Below are 19,809 nucleotides of genomic sequence, written 5' to 3'. Positions count from 1 at the left end.
CCTTAATGTATTTTGACTCAGACTAGCCTCAGAGGTATTTTTTTTACCTACAACAGTACTATATATACATAATCTATAACAACCAGGCCCAGCATGACCAGTTTGATGATTAGAAGGCAGTCAGGCTCTCATTCCAAGATGATAATCGTGCTTAGACAACTGGAAGAAAGGAAAAGAACCTCAAGACTGATGTTAAGCATAAATAGGATTGATTAAAACGGGCGGCACGGTAGCGCAGTGGTTAGCACTGCTGCTTCACAGCTCCAGGGTCCCAGGTTTGATTCCCGGCTCGGGTCACTGTCTGTGTGGAGTTTGCACATTCTCCTCGTGTCTGCGTGGGTTTCCTCCGGGTGCTCCGGTTTCCTCCCACATTCCAAAGATGTGCGGGTTAGGTTGATTGGCCAGGTTAAAAATTGCCCCTTAGAATCCTAAGATGCGTAGGTTAAAGGGATTAGCGGGTAAATATGTGGGGGTGGGGCCTGGGTGGGATTGTGGTCGGTGCAGACTCGATGGGCCGAATGGCCTCCTTCTGCACTGTAGGGTTTCTATGATTTCTATGATTTCTATGATACCATAAAAGCCATGGAGGCCCATTCCAATCATTTCCATGAATAGCAAAAAGACTTGAAACGAAAGGATTGCTATGTTATAGATTGTAATTTTCTTTTTAGCCCACAATGTCAGTGATTAAAGTTACAGAGCATTGTCTCCTTGCGATGGTAAAAAGGGAGAAATATCACAGATTGCCAGCATTATGATTTGCGTAGGATTGCTCATCTTCTCATCCTGTGGTCCCAAGCTATTTTCTCCTGGCTCACATCGACACACTAAAGCAAATTAATCCTTTGTGTCATCACAAATACTCACGAGGGGAACAGCAGTCTAGGGCACCCCTAACATTTCACTCAACGGGGCAGCTGTGGCAGACCGACTGCACTATCACCTCTCGAGTCAGAAGATCGCAAACTCAAGTCTCACTTCAGAAGCTTGAACACAATCTAAGCCGACACCTCAATGCAGTACTCAATGCAGCTTTGAGATGAGATATTAAACCAATGCCCCACCAAATCACTTAAAGAGCAGGGGAGTTCTCCCATTGATTAAGTTATATTTCACTAATTATTCCTCAAAGTTTATATCTGGTTATCTTGTCATTTATCTTACTGCTGACTGCGAGAGCTTGCTGTTCCCATTTTAGTGGTCACGTTCTCTATATTACAACAATGACTATTTCAAAAGGACTTCATTGACTGTAAAGCATCTTAAGTGAGCTGAGGTATTGAAGGTGCTATGTAAATTCCAGTCTCGTCTTTATTTAATACTAAGATTCATAAATGGACCAGTGGTTCACCAAAAGATCATTCACCTACCCAAATTCATCAAAACTGCTGAATAATATATTTATATTCAGTATTTGATTTTGTGTTTAAATATAATATGCTATCTTTTGTTTTTTTTGTAAAAGTTTAATTTATTAGTGTCACAAGTAGGCTTACACTAACACTGCAATGAAGTTACTGTGAAAATCCCCAAGTCGCCACACTCCGGCGCCTGTTCGGGTACACCGAGGGAGAATTTATCATGGCTAATGCACCCTAACCAGCACGCCTTTCGGACTGTGGGAGGAAACCGGAGCACCCGGAGGGAACCCACGCAGACACGGGGAGAACATGCAGACTCCACACAGACAGTAACCCAAGCCGGGAATCGAACCTGGTTCCCTGGCACTGTGAGGCAGCAGTGCTAACCACTGTGCCGCCCCCCATGGTTTATGCAATCTCCCAATACAATTAAAAAATTTTAATATTTTATATTTCAAAACTGAAACCCTTGCAAATATTAAATATGCGCCTATAAGATTGTGACAGTATCTTGGGGTATTTAGTGCATCCTCCCTACCTAGTTAGGATTCTATAGCATATGCAGGACAATTAAGTATTGTTAAATACGGGAGCTACAAGTAATTGAGATGATTTTTATACCATCACTACTGGTGAAATGTTACAATGCCAGCTCAGTTACAGAAAAAATAAATCTATGGTTATAATGCCATATTGCAATAGTTGTAATACTTGTGTATTTATTTAAATGAACTTCTAGCACTATTTTTCAGGATAAAAGGAATAAATTGCAGCTCTCTGAGCATGAGATTTTCTCTTGCGAATCGGTTAAAGATAATGGCTTGGTATCAGAAAACTGCTCATTACACAGTTATCGCACTAATGCAAGTTAAGTATCTTGCATAGCATCTGAACAACATGCATTAGTGTTACTGGCTTAAAGTCTGTAACAGAACACATTCTCTGGACTTGAGAAACTGCACACATCATTACACAGTTGGAACTAAGGCGCCTTAGGATACATTATTTATGTAATGTACAGTATTTGGCACAGAAGTAACATACACAAAATGTTTCTATAATGCAAACTGCTGCACTAGTGATCTGCCCGGTTGCAGCTGTTTTTCTGAGGCATTGAGACACAGTGGCAGTGGTTAACACTGCTGCCTCACAGTGCCTGGGACCCGGGTTCGATTCCCGGCTTGGGTCACTATCTGTGTGGAGTTTACATGTTCTCCCTGTGTCTGCGTGGGTTTCCTCCGGGTGCTCCGGTTTCCTCCAACACTCCAAAGATGTGCAGGTTAGGGGGATTGGCCATGGTAAATTGCCCCTTAGTGTCAGGGGGACTAGCTAGGGTAAATGCATGGGGTGATGGGGATTGGGCCTGGGCGGGACTGTGGTCGGTGCAGATTTGATGGGCCAAATGGCCTCTTTCTGCAGTTAAATGCCCACAGAGACTAGAAGCAAAAGATAAAATGGCACTCATCAGACATTTACGCATTTTCACACTATGACAGAGAAATATTCCAATATGAACTATCAGATTGGTTCAGTAGCAGTAGTATCAGTTGCTGATTCAATTCCCATTTCAGGGGCTCCAACACTTTAGTGCTGCAATGATGGAGCTACTGACCCTTCAATGAAGCATTAAACCTAGGTTCCACCTGCCTATGCCAGAGGCTCCTTGGCACTACTGAAAGAATGACAGGATTCCTGATGACTGGGACAACATTTATCCATCAACAAACTGAATTGCAATGAATGATAATTTCTCTCTTGCTGTTCTGGCTGCAGAACAACAACAAAAGCAATTAATTGGCTAAGTAGCATTTGGCAATATAACGAGCACTGATAATGTTATTAGAGTTGTCGGAAAGATGACCTATTCAGAGACAAGTTCCCCTTTTGAGCTCCACTCCAGATGTTTGGTCAGAATTTACTCCCAAATTTCCCAACATATCCACAAGGTAGTGAAAGAATTGGACCATAGCTGAAAGTATGGTTCATGAGTGCCAGTAGATGTTCACATATTCACGCACTGAATGTCTGGGGGCCAAATCTCTTCAGAGTTCCTCTGAAGCTTTCACCTGGGACTGCGAGGGACCCAGTTTCCATGCATCTCCATTAGAAGGTAGAGCTGAGGACTTATCAATGGAGAGGCTGCACACTGACATGGAAAGACTAACACATTTGGTTCTCTTTATCAAATTGCTGCTAGCCAACCAGGTTGAAAATGAAACAAATTAGCACGCCAAGGTAGAAAGCATACCAACTCTTCACCCACACGCTAGACGCATCAAATCAACTTGTTGGATGCACTTGCTAGATTTACATCCAGGCAACTAACAATAGCCAGCACATTTCATGAAATTTTATGCTGTTCTACAATGAAGGATCAGATCAGAGTGTAAGTCGTAATTTACACCATTTACCAGAAAATAACACATGGTTGGTCTCAAAATACAAAAGGCATGTACACAACTCTGACACCTGGATGGCGAGTTCCAGTGGACACTGATATTGGATCTTAGACCTGGCATAGCACAACGGCGCACGGCAAAGACTGGAGAAAAATCGGCCCCTCGGGTAAGTGGGATGGAATCAGAGATGGGAAGGCAAAACAATCTGAGCTGGTGGGTGTGGGGAGGTGCCTGGAGTTGTGGCAAATTACCGAATTGAATTGGAAGAGAATTGGAGGATGATACAAGTGATACAATGAACAAAGAGCCAGTTGAAGAATATCACTTTCTTAAAGTTCGAAGATTCTTGCTTTGCGAGGATTACATATTAAACATTTAGAATATAATTTTGATGAAAGATTATGATGGTTTAGGTCAGCAAACCATCAACTGAGTTGTTCAGGCAGCATTAATCTAACCCCACACTACTTGCCATGCTGGTTACTCATTTTGAAAATTAAAAAATTCCCAACAAAATACTACAATCTTGTCGATGTTACCGTATGCACTATATAAAATAATTTTCCATTAGATTTTAATTCTGCTTTCTGGTCAACTTATTTTTGAACATCAGAATAATCTATATCATATCTGTACATTTTAGAGATTAAAATTTCATAGAATCTTTAGTGAAATGTAATGAGAAATTGCAGCTACAATAACCAAAACAATGTACCCGTGACATTTTTATAAATGGTTTTGTAAAATCTATTAGTGAAAGCTGATTAGATTTTCTGTTCTATAGCTTATTTTCTTTTTTTAAATTCATGGGTGGACTCAGGGAATTTGATCCCATATACTCCAGGAAAAGCTGAACATAATAGAAATGAATATAAACTGTCCAGTGTCTGTAACAAAATAATTGCATTTATTCAATGCCTTTCATGATCTCAAAATGACCCAAAGTGCTTTACAGCTAATTAAGTACTTTTTAAATGCAGTCACTGAGGGAATGAGGCAGCCAATTTGTGCACAGCAAGCTCTCACAAGCAGAGATAATGGCCAGATAATCTGTCCTGATGAGGCTGAATGTTGGAGTGGTCAGGAAGTGGCTTGCTGCTTTTGGGGAGTGGCAAAATCTGTAACAAGAGGAGGACGATACATGTTAAGTCGATGTGGAAAGCTACTCAGCTTGCTCATACCCAGACAATAAATGGGTTGCCACATGTCTGCATTACTCTCGCTGAAATACATTTGCACTAAGAAGGGACATGATTGCAACTGTAGAAACCAGAAATGTGTCTCCAGCAGTTTGGGTATCATTTGTGTTATCAATGGTCTCCATTATGTGGCCTTAAAAGGAGAAGAGATGTGTGAATTCTGATGTCTGTTTTTGAGCTTGGTGCCTTCTCTTAAAAGCAGGTTTTTGTTTTGCAAAGGGAAGGACAATATTTTGGCAGCAATATTTTGAATGTAACGGTTGGCTACAGGATACTTGAGTGCTGTTAATAGTGCGAGACAAATAATGATGAAGTCTTTCACATCTGCATCTTTCCAGGTTGTCATGATGTGGAGATGCCAGCGTTGGACTGGGGTAAACACAGTAAGAAGTTTAACAACACCAGGTTAAAATCCAACAGGTTTATTTGGTAGCAAAAGCCACACAAGCTTTCGGAGCTCCAAGCCCCTTCCTCAGGTGAGTGGGAATTCTGTTCACAAACAGGGCATATAAAGACACAGACTCAAAATTGAGTGGGCTAGATAAGTGGGCTAGACAGAGAAGTGTGGATGGAGAGCCAGCTGGTTCGACAGCAGAAACAATATTCAATAAGGATGGAAATGCAGGTAGATAATGGGCAGATGCTAAGTTGATTGGATACAAGGCAAGCCGAACACACCAGGGGAGAGAGAGAGAGAGAGAGAGAGGGCAGCAGGGGTGGGATGCTGTGAAGAGACCACAACCACGGGGTAGGGAAAGGGTCAGGAAAATTGTTGATGGACAGGATGCCAGCCAAGAAAAGAAATTAAGTTAAACAAAGGTATATTTAGGAAACTGAAACATATGTATGATTCCTAGTTCTATCGCGATGTCTTACTGAGTAATGTGAAAATGAAAAAGAGTCTGAATACCACTGATTACTTGCAACACTTTTGTCCTGTGATTAAATCTGGCTGAAGTGTGGCCAAAGCATATACTATGTATGATGATTTATTATTAGCATATCTCCATGGAAATTTCAGTGATGGAGCTAAGTGTTTTAAAGGACTTTCTTTCAGTATATAATATAGGGTGTAATATTCCGTTGAAAAGATGTACTTGTTATCGCTTATAGGGCACATCATTTAACTATTGTTATGCCAGTCATATTTTCAAAAAAAGCCATGGGCCATTCTTTTCAAGTATTTCATCAGCTGTGCTAAGATTTGTTCCACTGAGAATCGTAGAAGCTGCAGCATAGAACATAGGGCTTAGAATCAGAAGTCAGCCATTTGAGCCTGTTATGCCATTCGATAAGGTCATGACTGATCTGGTTGTGGTCTCAATTCCCACCTCCCCCAAATCCTTGACTTCTTTATCTATCAAAAATCTATCTAACTCAGCCTTGCATAATGACCCAGTCTCCACTGCTTCCTGTTGAAGTAGGCCATTTTCCAAAGCCATATTTTTATTATCTCATCAATATTCACCTCATTAAACATATTCATTTATTGGACTGATTGGCACCATTCATAATGTGCCCACAATGCAGAGGGGAACACCTGAATGGACATTCGTTTAAATCCCCCTCTGCACAGCTGAGAGACCTTTAATTCAAGTTTGATGGAAGATCCTTATTCTGCCCAGCAACAGCACGAAGCTCTCCACAGCTGAGAGACCTTTAATTTCAAAGCTGACAGAAGATCCTTATTCTGCCCAGCAACAGCACAAAGCTTCATTTTAAAGCGGCCCTTGGCCAGAAGATCGGGATATCTGCGAGTCAAGACCTGGGAGTGGGATATATGGCACAACTGTACTGCAAATAAAATATTATGGGAATAAAATGGCCAAGGCAGGCAAAGAAACTTGATAAACCAGGATAAAAAGAATAAAAGATTAGATTAAATCCCCCTACACACAGCAGGACAAAATGACATTAACACCTAATCTCGCAAGCATAGAATACAGACACAAAACATCAGAGGTCGATTTAGATAAGGGGACACATCGAGAGGATAATGGGAAACACATTAAAACACCGGGGCAAGAACAGACAGTCCCATTAACACGGACACACACCATACAGATGCAAATTGACAAAGTCTACCAGGGAACTTCCTGACCAGATAGGCCACTTTTTAGGTATTGTAAAAATGTATGAGCAAATGTTCCCGCTCGAATTTGGATTCCTATAAATATCCAGAGCGAATGTGTAACTGTTGAGATCAACGTGGCCAAGCCACTGTTTCTGAGCTGGCTACAGGGGTCTCCCTGGGATCCCAGTAATTGTACAATAAAGAAAAACACTTTGAACCTTGCCTTGAGACTCGACCTCTTGAATGCACTGGTACAAGGGATTTTTCCCTACAACACTGTGAACTCAAACTAACAACCTCAAGAGAAAATAATTTCTCCTCGCCTCCGTCTTATTCTGAAACTGCGCTCCCCCAGTTCTAGTTTCCCCCCACAAGAGGAAACATCCTTAGAGTGTCTGCCCTATCAAGCCCACTCAGGTTCTTGCTCGTTTCCGTGAGATAACCTTTATTTTGTCTAAACTTCAATGTGATATTAGACACTGAGGGGTTGTTTCCCATTGTAGACCAAAGGGCATAATCTCAGCGTAAGGGGTCACCCATTTAGGACAGTGATGGGGAGGAATTTCTTCTCTCAGAGGATAGTGAATCTGTGGAATGTTTTACTGCAGAGGCTCAGTCAGTCGAGGCTGAGATAGACAGATTTTTAATCAGCATGGAAATCAAGTGTTATGGGGATAAGATGGGAAAGTGGAGTTGAGGGTTATCACATCAGATCAGTCATGATCTCATTGAATGGTGGAGAAGGCTCAGTGGACTGAATGGCCTACCTTTGCCCTTACATCTTATGGTATAGGCCCAATCTGTTCAACCTTTATTCATAAGACTTTTATAGGAGGCCATTTGGTCCGTCAAGGCCAGTTGGTTCTCTGCAGGAGCAATTTAGCTGCTCCCCACTCTGCCATTTCCCCGTAGCCTTGCAATTTTTATTTTCCCCCCTTCAGGTACTTCTCCAGTTCCATTTTGAAAAGCACAATCAAATCTGCCTCCACCATCCTTTCAGGCACTGTATTTGGTGCATCAGCCCGTGACTCAGCATGTAGGCATTCGCACACGAGTCAAGAGGTTTTGGATCCAAGTCCCAGTGCAGGAATTGAACGCAAAAGTGAAGGCTAAAATCCAAGTGCTGTACTGAGGGATAACATCACATCGCTGGATGTGCTCTGTCTCTGAGAAATTAAACAGAGCTTCCCCTGTCTGTCCTCTCAGGTGGATGTAAAAGATCCCATCGAATTATTTCAAAGAACAGGGAGACTATCTACCATGTTCTGGCAGAGATTTATTCCTCAACCTATAAATCACCTAAATAGTAAAGCACGCAGTCTGCTATACAAATACATTTAAACAGTAAATACATCTCAAAAGTACTTCAATGGCTGTAAAATGCTTTGACACACCCATGGAAGGAACCACATAAAAGACAATTCTTTCTATTTCATATAACCATCCACTGTGTAAGCTTTTCCTCATGCTGTCTTTGACGTATGTCCTCTATTTCTCAATGACTTCTGCCAATGATAGTTTCTCTGTTCTATACAGACCCCCTTATGGTTTTTTACACTTCTATCAAATATCCTCTCAAACTTCCCTATTACAAGAAGAGAAGAACCACAACTTAGAACATAGAAAAACTACAGCACAAACAGGCCCTTCGGCCCACAAGTTGCGCCAGTCATGTCCCTACTTACCTAGGCCTATATATAGGCTTACCTATAACCCTCAATCCTATTAAGTCCCATGTACTCATCCAGAAGTCTCTTAAAAGACCCTATCGAGTTTGCCTCCACCGCCGTTGACGGCAGCCGATTCCACTCACCCACCACCCTCCGAGTGAAAAACTTACCCCTGACATCTCCACTGTACCCACTCCCCAGCACCTTAAACCTGTGTCCTCTCGTAGCAGCCATTTCAGCCCTGGAAAAAAGCCTCTGAGAATCCACCCGATCTATACCTCTCAACATCTTGTACACCTCTATCAGGTCACCTCTCATCCTTCGTCTCTCCAAGGAGAAAAGACCGAGCTCCCTCAACCTATCCTCATAAGGCATGCCACCCAATCCAGGCAACATCCTTGTCAATCTTCTCTGCACCCTTTCAATAATTTCTACATCCTTCCTGTAATGAGGAAACCAGAACTGAGCACAGTACTCCAAGTGGGTTCTGACGAGGGTCTTATAAAGCTGCATCATTATCTCCCAACTCCTAAACTCAATCCCTCGAAACTTCTTCAATCTATCCATATAACTGAAGACATCTCAGTAAAATCCAAATGGAACTGCAAGGCAATTAATCGCAGGATCTTGTGGTGTTCAATCTAGCACGATATTAGCGTCTAAATCACAAGCACAAAGCATTCCTGCACTGGAAACACCGCCAAGATTTGAGGGAAAGAAAACTGGTCCAGAGACAAACGAAGACAGAGGTCCAACAGAAGACCCATGAACAGATGGTGGGTGGAAAGAGTGCTGGAAATCCAGCAAGAGCTTGCGAGGATTCTTCAGGATAGTCAAGACCATTTATAGCACAAGCACCCAAGGACCTACCTCCAGTGAGAGCTAGGAATGGAGTGGCGCTAATCAAATACAGAGAGGTAGTCTGTGCTCGTTGAAAGATGCATTGTGAGGACACCTTCAGTCTCCGGCACAAGTACATTTGACCACATCCCACAACATGCTGACCACCCCCATCCCAGTACAAGATTAGATTAAAATAGCCACTCAACAGCTAAGAACCAATGAGGCCACTGGCACAGATGGAATCCCCACTAAAATACTAAAATATGGTGGAAATGTACTCTTGGCATAATGCATGACTTCATCTCCTTCACCTGGAAAGTGAGCATACCAGGGGATTGCAGATGCTGTTATTGTGACCACCTGCAAAAAAAAGAGACACGAACGGCTGCGGTAACTACAGAGGGGTATCTCTGCTGTCTATCACGGAGAGGGTCATTGTAAAGAGTCCTTCTCAATTGCTTTCGCCCCGTGGCTGAAGAGTTCTGACTAGAGTCACAATGCGTATTCGGTCGACCAAGAGGGACAGTAGGCATGATCTTCATGGCAAGGCAAGTCCAAGAAAAATGCAGAGAGCAACTGCAACCCAATGTCTTCAACTCTATCAACCAGGAGCGGCTAAGGGACATCTTCCACAATTTGGCTGCTCTCAGAACTTCATCACTGTCCTCCGCCTGCTGCACGATGACATCCAAACCATGATCCGAACCAACAGATCTACCATAGACTCAATACGAATGCAAACTGGGATTGAGCAAGACTGTCATCACAACAACACTCTTTCCCATCTTCCTCACCACAGCACTCTACCCCATCTCCATGAAGCTCCCTGCCAGAGAGGAGCTTCTTAACAGGACAAGTGGGCAGGTACTCAATCTACGACATCTCCATTCTAGAACCAAGGTCAGCCCAACCTCTGTCATCGAACTGCAGTGCACTGATGACGTTTGCATTTGCACACACACAAGGGGTCAAGTTCCAAATTATTATCGACACATTCACGGAGGCATATGAAAGAATGGACCTTAGGCTAAACATCTGGGATAAAGGTCCTCTGTCAGCCTGCTCCCACTGCACAACACAAGCCCCCAAGTATCAATATCCACAGTGAACCATTGGACAACTTGGATCATTTCTCATATCTTGGGAGCCTCTTCTAAACAAGAGCAGACATTGACAATGAAACTATACCACCAGTGTGCCAGCACAGCCTTCGCCCATCTGAGGAAGAAAGGGTTTGATGACAAAGACCACAAACCCTGTACCAAGTTCATGGTCTACAGGGCTGCAGTTCTACCAGCTCTCTTTTCTGCACCAGAGACACGGACAATGTACCGCAGACACCTTAAATCCCTGGAGAAATATCACCAGCGATTGTCTCCCTAAAGTCCTGAAAATTCAATGGCAAGACAGGCATTCCAATATCAGTGTTCTCTCTCAGGCACTATTATGGCTAATCAACCAAATTGGACCACATTATCTGCATGCCTGACACAAGACTCCCAAAACAAGCTCTCTACTTTGAGAATCATCGTGGCAAGCGGCTACCGGAAATGTTGCAGGGACATCCTCAAAGCCGTCCTGAAAAAATGCAACAGCCCCACCAATTTGTGGGAATCTCTTGCTCAAGACAACCCAAACTGGAGAATAAGCACTTGCAAAGTCAGAATGTGTCCGGTGGACCCAGGTGGAAGCCAAGTGCAAACAGTAGAAGGAGCTTACCAAGGTCCTAAGATCCCACCACATCAAACACTATCTGCGCTACCTGTGGCAGTGTAGTCACTTCAGGACCCTCAACACCAGTGTGGAAGAAAGTCATCCTTGGTCTCGATGGACTGCCTAAATGAAGAGACAATACTAGCTAGGATCATATTGTTTCATTTCATAAAATAATTAAGTTTATCATGCTGCACATGGCGTTGGATATCCCAAGACAAGATACAGCCAGTACGATTTTTAAAACATAGTCATTGTTGTAATGTCGGAAATAGCTGACTTCCCTGGTAAGCTGTGAAAAGTTCTGTTTGTGATATTTATGGACAGCATTTAAGAATTTTACGAGAAACTTAAGTATCTGGAGAAAGTAGAGTTCCCTTGCAGGAGAAACCAACTACATAACTCTACCTTGGGTTTTAGATTTTAAAGCACAATATATATTAACACAGAACATAATCCAAGGTTGCAAATTATCTCAGGGTTGAAATTATGTTTTGAACAGTTTGTCCCTTTTTTTTTTGCATCTTTTGATGTCATCTGAAGTGCCTGATTAAATTATAAACCTTGTAACTAACTCGCTTGCAAATTCTATACATGAATGTGCACACTTTGTGTTCTATATACGAATGCCCACACTGAATTCAAGGACACAGACACTTCTTTTCCAAAAGTAAGAGACTTTGCCGCAGTATGTGTGGCAACATTGTGAAAAGCAGTCTTCCTATGGAATAAACTCCTTGCATAACAGACAACAACAATGACCTCAATAGTGTGGTGCAGCAGGTAGTAGGACAGAGTGCTAAGATGGGAGATATATGCCCTCAATTCTCCACACTGAGTTTCACCCAGCCAAAATAGCAAGAAAATGAATCAAGTAGATGTGGGAGGACACCAGTAAACTTTACACACCAAGTTACTTCGAACTGCATCTGAGTGGTCAGGTACAAGCTGCAGAGTCATGAGTCAGGATCAGTTCACATGGTGATATAGACTAGAGGTGTGATAGACAAAATTAGTTCCACTTGCAGGTCTATCATAGAACCCCTACAGTGCAGAAACAGCCCATTCGGCCCATCGAGTCTGCACCGACAACAATCCCACCCAGGCCCTATCCCCATATCCCTACATAGTTACCTGCTAATCCCTCTAACCCTCATATTTACCCACTAATCCCTCTAATCTACGCATCCCGGGACACTAAGGGGCAATTTAGTTTGGCCAATCAACCTAACCCGCACATCTTTGGACTGTGGGAGGAAACCGGAGCACCCGGAGGAAACCCACACAGACACGGGGAGAATGTGCAAACTCCGCACAGAACAGTGACCCGAGCCGGGAATCGAACCCAGGTCCCTGGAGCTGTGAAGCAGCAGTGCTAACCACTGTGCTACCGTGCCGCCCCATCATGATAAGTGAAAGTGTGAACACATTCTTGAAAAGGGACACAGGTTGCCAAAGCTATTCATCTTGCACTCCTCATCTAAACACAAGAATGAGCGCAAGACAAAAAAAAAAATTCTAATTTCAGCAATATTGAGAACATAGTGTTTTCTTTTCAATTTGTTGTACATTGGGAATGCTGGAGTAAAAACAGAATTCTATGATATGCTACATGGACCAGACCATTGGATGATATTTCGCATGCACTTGAGCTTCCAGCATTTTGTGTTTTTGTTTTAGAATATAGTTTGCTCGAAAGTTTTAGATTTTCACAGGATTTTGAAACAGTTTTGCAAATCCATCAGGAATTTTCCATCCGTAACACGATTGCTATTACAGACTGGACAGTTTCGGAGGCTCAACTGTTGAACTAATGTCAAATACTCCACTACTGGAAAGCCTTATTCACAAAAAAATTCCCAAAAATTGTTATTTTGAAATTTTGTGACAAGTGACATTTCAGAGTAGCGGATTTTCAGACTGAAATCAGGACATGAGCAGACAAATCAATGCAGCTGTGGGGAGGATGCTGAGCATTATCGAGCCAGAATGCAACCCAAAATCTTGGGCTGGCAGCTGGCATAAGAGATGCAGACAAAGAATCAGGAGAGGAAAGTGTTGATCAGCTGCTGTATATTGTCATAGAAATGTTTATTAGTGTCAAACTGATTAGAACCAATGTGCTGGAGTTTTAGACACGTTCAGACTTTTCTGCTAAAAGATTATTGACCTGAAACCTTAACTCACTTTCTTTCTCCATAGGTGCTCCCACATCTTCAGAGTATTTATAGCACTTACTGTCTTTATTTTGGATTTTCAGGGTTGTGAACTTAGATCTTTATATAAAATGATGCAAAATTAGAACACGTAGCTTAATCCCTACTACAGTAGCAATAATCTGGAGAGTACTGAGCTAATAGGTATTTACAACAGCACTGTGGCACAGTGGTTAGCACTGGGGTGTGTGCGTGTGCGCGTGTGCGTGCACGTGTGTGCGTGTGTGTGTGTGCGTGTTCTGCCCATATGGGTTTCCTCCGGGTGCTCCAGTTTCTTCCCACAGTTCAAACGACGTGCTGGTTAGGTGCATTGGCCATGCCAAATTCTCCCTCAGTGTACCCGAATAGGCGCCGGAGTGTGGCGACTAGCGGATTTTCACAGTAACTTCATTGCAGTGTTAACGTAAGCCTCCTGGTGACACTAAACTTTTTTAAAAAGCAGAATCTTGGAAAAAACAGCCAAGTACATTTTCAACTCATTGAAGGTAGACATATTTTCACACACTGGAATATTATTTGTCATTATCCATAACTATAAATCTGCTGATATTATGATCATGTTTTCTGAAATGCCTCCCCACTGAAACTTGCGCCATTTAACTCCCAGAACTATATCCAGTACTGCTTCCTTCCTTAATTAAAAACAAATACAGCAGATGCTAGAGATCTGCAATAAAACAGAAAATGCTGGAAAAACCCAGCAGGGTCTGGCAGCATTTGTGGAGAGGGAAACAGAGCTAACTTTTCAAGTTCAACTCAGAAGAGTCACATGGACTTGAAAAGTTAGCTCTGTTTCGCTCTGTCTCTTCACAGATTCTATAAAGCCCGCTGAGTTTTTCTAACATTTTCTGTTTCTCTTTCTGCCTTCTTCTTTGGAAGCACAGTAATCAAAAAAGCTCTAATTTATGTATTTAAGAATTTACTCCCTTTTATGCTGTTACTTTCCTAGTCTACATTAGGGGTTTAATTATCACTTATAGTTTGTGCATCTTTTTGCAATATGCTCTGCTGTCACCTTCTGATAATCAACACCAAGTGGCCTCCTCTTCTATTCTTTCATTCAACCAACCAGATTATTTGGATCTTCAACCCTTCCGTTCCTTTCGAGTGCTATATGAGATTACCAACCCTCTTGTATTTCTTCCCTTCCCCTAATCATCTTTTCATTATGGATTTATGGTGCCATAACCCCTTCAGCCCCAAGAGGATAACCTGCTTCTGCTTTCAACAATAATCCAACAAGTTCCCTACTCCCCACCGCGTTCCTCCACCCTGGACTAAACTTGTTCTCACATTGGGCAGGCCAAGAAACACTCCTTGCAGGCAAGTCAGCAATTTACATGTATACTGTATTTTAGTGGTGGGCAACCTGCAGTTCGAGGACAAGGGGGGGCCACATGTGACCCACAAGACATTTTCTTCACCATTGCCCACACACAGGGTTATCAAATTCTGCTGATTTCTGTCTGCATAGTTTGTTTTCCTACCAGTATGACTGAAGTGATATGCACATAAAGCAAGGGCAAGTGAAGCGAGGTACATGCTGATTGCTCAAAACATTGACTGTGAGAGCCGTGCGCTCCCTCAGTGCCCAAAGTGCAAATACTTCTTTCATTTTTACCATGTGAAGTTGATAACAATTCTATTAAGATATATGAGTGATTAAACATTTTCTGTAACCCCTTATAAAATATTCGGTGTGTATTAAAATGTATTTAATCTTATTCATGGGTCAGCCTGATTTCAATCTTGCAGGCCACCGAGATGAAAGAGGGCACTCATGCAGTCCACCCACTAGCCTAGATTGCCCACCACTGCTGTATTCGCTCCCTATGTGATCCCTTTAACATAAACAGGACCAAAAGCAGATTGTGCTATTACTTTGCTGAGCGCCTGCATGGAGCAGGAAGCCAACAAGATGGGCAATGAACTAAGATGGATTAACAGTCCCTAGATTTTGCTCATTTACTGTAAGGGATAAGTTGTCAAGTGTCAGAGTTTCAAAACACAAACCAAGGCCCCAATATCTCACTGGCCTTGCAAGAACTGAAGTATTGGTATGTCAAACATCAAACTCCAATTACAAAAAGATAACACAAACAAATTGCATTTTTAAAATAAGATGGTGACCTTTTTACAAGGGGCATGGAGATTTTTCTTTCCTGTTAAGACAAAATGCAACTTGTAAATCACAGAAAATGGATTTGTGATGCAGGCATAAATCTGGTCGTTCAAAGCGACTGTTTTACTAATTACACTGATTTTACTAACCCCCCTGCTGAAATTATTCTTCTCTTTTTCAAAAACAAATCCCCAATTTGCAATTCATTTTTCTCAACTCAACCCTTCCACTTGCTGTAGGTGATGTTACATAAAGCAAGGTAGCAAATCGTTCATACATTCTGATCATTAGCAATGAAGATATCGAAATACAAATAAATGACCAAGAGCGCTAGCACATCAATATGGAATATTTACTCGCAATGCCACAATTTTGAATTTCTCGATAAACCTCGTTCAAGCAACAATAAACAGCAGGACCCACACTTCACTGTTATGAGCCACCTCCTGCAAGCTCAAGATTTATTGTCAATCTGTTTACAGCTCCTTTTAAAACATGTGTTGCATTTTGCGCCAGACTGCACGCTATAACCTCCACTGGCTGTAACAAGGGAACATTACCGCCACAATTAAAAAGAAAGATCCTTGTCCACATTTCAACAAAGCATTCATCCACCTCAATACAGCAGTTTCATCAGCACATCAGATGTGTGTTCTCTCACTGGCATTAATGGTCTTCTGAACCATTATAAGCCTGACACGGAACATCATCACTGCCAATGCAACATTACTAGGCACCACAGACAATACATATACACGTTTAACTTCACACAATTGCAGTTTCACAATGCATGGATTGCCACAATACATCACAAGAAATAAAGTGAAGAGCTTTACTACTGCCTTTGATGCAACACAGACACAAGAGGAATTTCAAAACAGGGGCATTTCCATACAGTGTGAGATGAACTAAAAGTGCCCCCCCCCGCCCCCCAAGTGAGATGGCAAACAGCCAAAAAAAAAGGCCTAGTCCCTTGAGATCTGCTAGTCACCAGTCTCAGAGCTTAACATACTGGCATGAAGCAGTGTGGACGATATTCATTTCACAAATTAAATTTGAAAGGGGGTGGAGGGAAAGATAACCCAGAGTCTGCACATGAATTATTATGGGAGGGGAGAGGGAAAGGGGTGGGGTGGGGTGGGGGGGGAGAGAGAAAAAGAGTCCCAATTCACAACACACATTAAAAGTCATTTGGAAGTGGGGGGGGGGGATCTTATCTAATAAAATAGATGCATGTGTAATTGTGCACTCTGCACAGGAGGGTGAAGCTATCCAGCAGCACAGAGGCAGATTTGCATAACCTGTGGCTGCACCGTTATTGGGTATAATGCCATTAAAGGACAGATTGGCTATCCAGCATGCTATGCCAGTATATACACACACACACAGGGCAGGCGTCTCCTACCTGACTGGCTTTATGGAATTGCTTCTTCAAGCCGGCAACCGACATCTTGACCCTCTTGAGGAGGGGGGGGGGAATTGAGGGAGAACAAAAGCTGGCTATTTGCTTAATGTTTTGGCTCGGTTGTTGTTAAGTGTATAAGTCTTGGGGCGGTGAGGAGCTGAGGACTCTGCTACTTGTATCCAGTTTCTCGCTACAGTAACACTGGGGCTGTCACAGCCACACTGTATCGCCTTCCAACATTCTGCGCGCGCCGCACTGCCCACCTCACTCCGCCCCGCCCACTCGCCCTCATTGGCCAACGCCGCTGTCCATCAAGGGGACGTATGCAGATTACCCCGCTGACGTCATGACGTCTCCCTAATTTGCATTTTAAATAACCCACAATGGGACACCTGTTGGAGAGGTGGCATTAGCAGCCAGAATCAGCCCTCTTACCTTTCAAAATTCTCACATCCAATTCAATCTGAGGAGATATCTGTTGGAAACCTGAACTACAAGCAGAAACGAGTTACGGTGGAATCATGGGGCAGGATTTTCCATCTGCGCTCGCCCCAAAACCGTAAAATCCCACCAGAGGTCAACGAACCTTTCCGATATTCTGCCCCTCGTCCACTCCCGTGGTGGCCGGGATGGTAAAATTGCAGTCATAGAATCCCTACGGTGCACAAGAGGCCATTCTGCCCTTCGAGGTTACACCGACGACAGGCCCTATTCCCCCGTAACCGCACGCATTTTACCTTCCTAATCCCCCTGACACAAAGGGGCAAATTGAGCATGGCCAATCAATCAATCTAAACAACACATCTTTGGAGAGTGGGAGGAAACCGGAGCACCCGGAGGAAACCCACACAGACACGGGAAGAACTTCATACAGACAGTCACCCAGGCCGGAATTGAACCTGGGTCCCTGGTGCTATGAGGCAGCAGTGCTAACCACTGTGCAACCATGCAAAAATCTGAAGTGAGGTACACCAGATGTTGGAAATCTGAAATACAAGCAGAAATGAGTTAGAGTGGAATCATAGAATCCTTACAGTGCAGAAGAGGCCATTTGGCCCATCGAGTCTGTACCAATCTTCCGAAAGAGCACTCTACCTAGCCAATTTTCCTCTTGAGGTACAAATTGTGGTTGTTTGAAATTTCACATTCTTGCATTTGCAATGAGTTCAAAGCAAAAAGCTTCAGCAATGTCTCCCTTACTGCAGCAATGAAAATGCAGAAAATGATCTGCAGGTAAGGCAGTATCTGTGGAGAGAGAGAAACAGTGTTAACATTTTGTGTTGGACAATGTGCTGGTTAGTCATTTAATCACTTCTGTCCACTCCTGTCACAAACCTTTTCCCTTTGTTCTTCCCACTGCAATAACTCAGGATGCTAACTGGAAAAGAACGATGTTTATTATAAATCAATTTAAACGACAACCCTGTGGTCCACATTTATGAGTTCCATCCAGGACGACCGTTCTCCAGACCCGTTCCGGAGTCTGCCTCATCAGGGGCTCAGGTGATGAGCTCCAACTGGGCAGGCAATTGCCTGTTACCACGGGAATTCATATTGCACGAGTCCCACAGGGAGATCAATGAAGGATTCTCCCTGGAAGTCCTGGGAGTTATCACAACTCCCCATCTCACAAAAGAGCCAGAGATGATTTGAGCAGACTTTTATTCAACAGAGTGAAAGTGTTACCTGAAAGGTAGTGGAAGCAAAATCAAAAGAGAATTGGATAAGTAGAAGGATTGCAAAAATGCTGCAGTAAGAGCAGGATAGTGACATTACTTGGATAGATTTGCCAGAAGTTAGCCTGGGCCCAATAGACCAAAAGCACTTCCTTTTATCCTGCATCATTCCATGATTCTATGACAATGTTTGAGCTCTGCCCATCTTCAAACAGTGCCAAGGGATTTTTATGGTCACCTTAAGGACAGACAGGGTTTCAGTTTAGCATCTTACCCAAAAGCCCCTGATGATTCATAAATTGGTTACAGCGCAGATGGAAGGCCATTCATCCCATTGTATTTATGCTGGTTCTTTGTAAGCAAAACTCAGCTGATCTCAATCATCTGCCTCTTCCCCATAGCCCTGTAACTCTTTCTTTCTTCAATTATCCAACCACCTTTTGAAGGCCACAGTTGAATCTACCCCCACCACACTCTCAGGTTGTGCGTTCAGACTATGTGAAAAAGCTTTACCTCATTTCCTTTGATTCATTTGCCATGGGAGGCAGGGGCATAGTGGTATTGTCACTGGACAAGTAATCCAGAGATCCAGGGTAATGTTCTGGGGACCTGGGTTCAAATCACAGCATGGCAGATGGTGAAATTTGAATTCAATAAAAATCTGGGATTAAATACATAACCATGAAACCATTGTCAATTGTTGTAAAAACCCACCTAGTTCACTAATACCCATGAGTGAAATAAATCTGTCATCCTTATCTGGTCTAATCTGTATGTGACTTGCACAGCAATGTGGTTGATTCTTAAATGCCCTCAGGGATGGGCAATACATGCTAACCTAGCCAGTGACACCCACATCCCATGAACAAATAAACAAAAAAAATCACCTTAAATCGGTGTCCTCTCATTCTCAACCCTTCTGCCTATGGAAACATTTACCCCCTATCTACTCTGTGCACAGTTGAGGCCAAACCAATGTTTTATAAAGGTTCGCCATAACCTCCTTGCTTTTTACTACTCCATCCTCGATATAAAGCCCAGGATCTTCTATGCCTTAACTGTTTTCTCAACCTATCCTGCCTCTTTCTAAGATTTGCGCTTTTAAACCCCCAAGTCGCTTTAGCCCTGCAC

At 42.9% G+C, this 19,809-nt stretch overlaps 1 protein-coding gene across 7 annotated transcripts in view; it reads right to left on the bottom strand.

The window, feature by feature from the left end:
• Positions 1 to 17,276, bottom strand: part of sh3gl3a (SH3-domain GRB2-like 3a) — a 132,489-nt gene extending 115,213 nt beyond the window's left edge. For 2 of the 7 annotated variants that reach the window (XM_078241536.1, XM_078241541.1), the window contains exon 1: positions 17,003 to 17,254. In XM_078241536.1, coding sequence (XP_078097662.1) covers positions 17,003 to 17,047 — 45 coding nt within the window. In that variant the 5' untranslated portion in view covers positions 17,048 to 17,254. Of the gene's footprint in view, positions 1 to 17,002 lie in introns of all 7 variants that reach the window. The other 5 variants (XM_078241537.1, XM_078241540.1, XM_078241538.1 and 2 more) reach the window with 5 other exon arrangements.
• Between the last annotated feature and the right edge of the window lie 2,533 nt (positions 17,277 to 19,809).

The sequence above is a fragment of the Mustelus asterias genome, chromosome 24 (assembly GCF_964213995.1).
Source record: "Mustelus asterias chromosome 24, sMusAst1.hap1.1, whole genome shotgun sequence".
Taxonomy (NCBI): domain Eukaryota; kingdom Metazoa; phylum Chordata; class Chondrichthyes; order Carcharhiniformes; family Triakidae; genus Mustelus; species Mustelus asterias.
The sequence above is the reverse complement of the archived record's forward strand: the minus strand, read 5'-3'. Positions and strand labels throughout refer to the sequence as shown.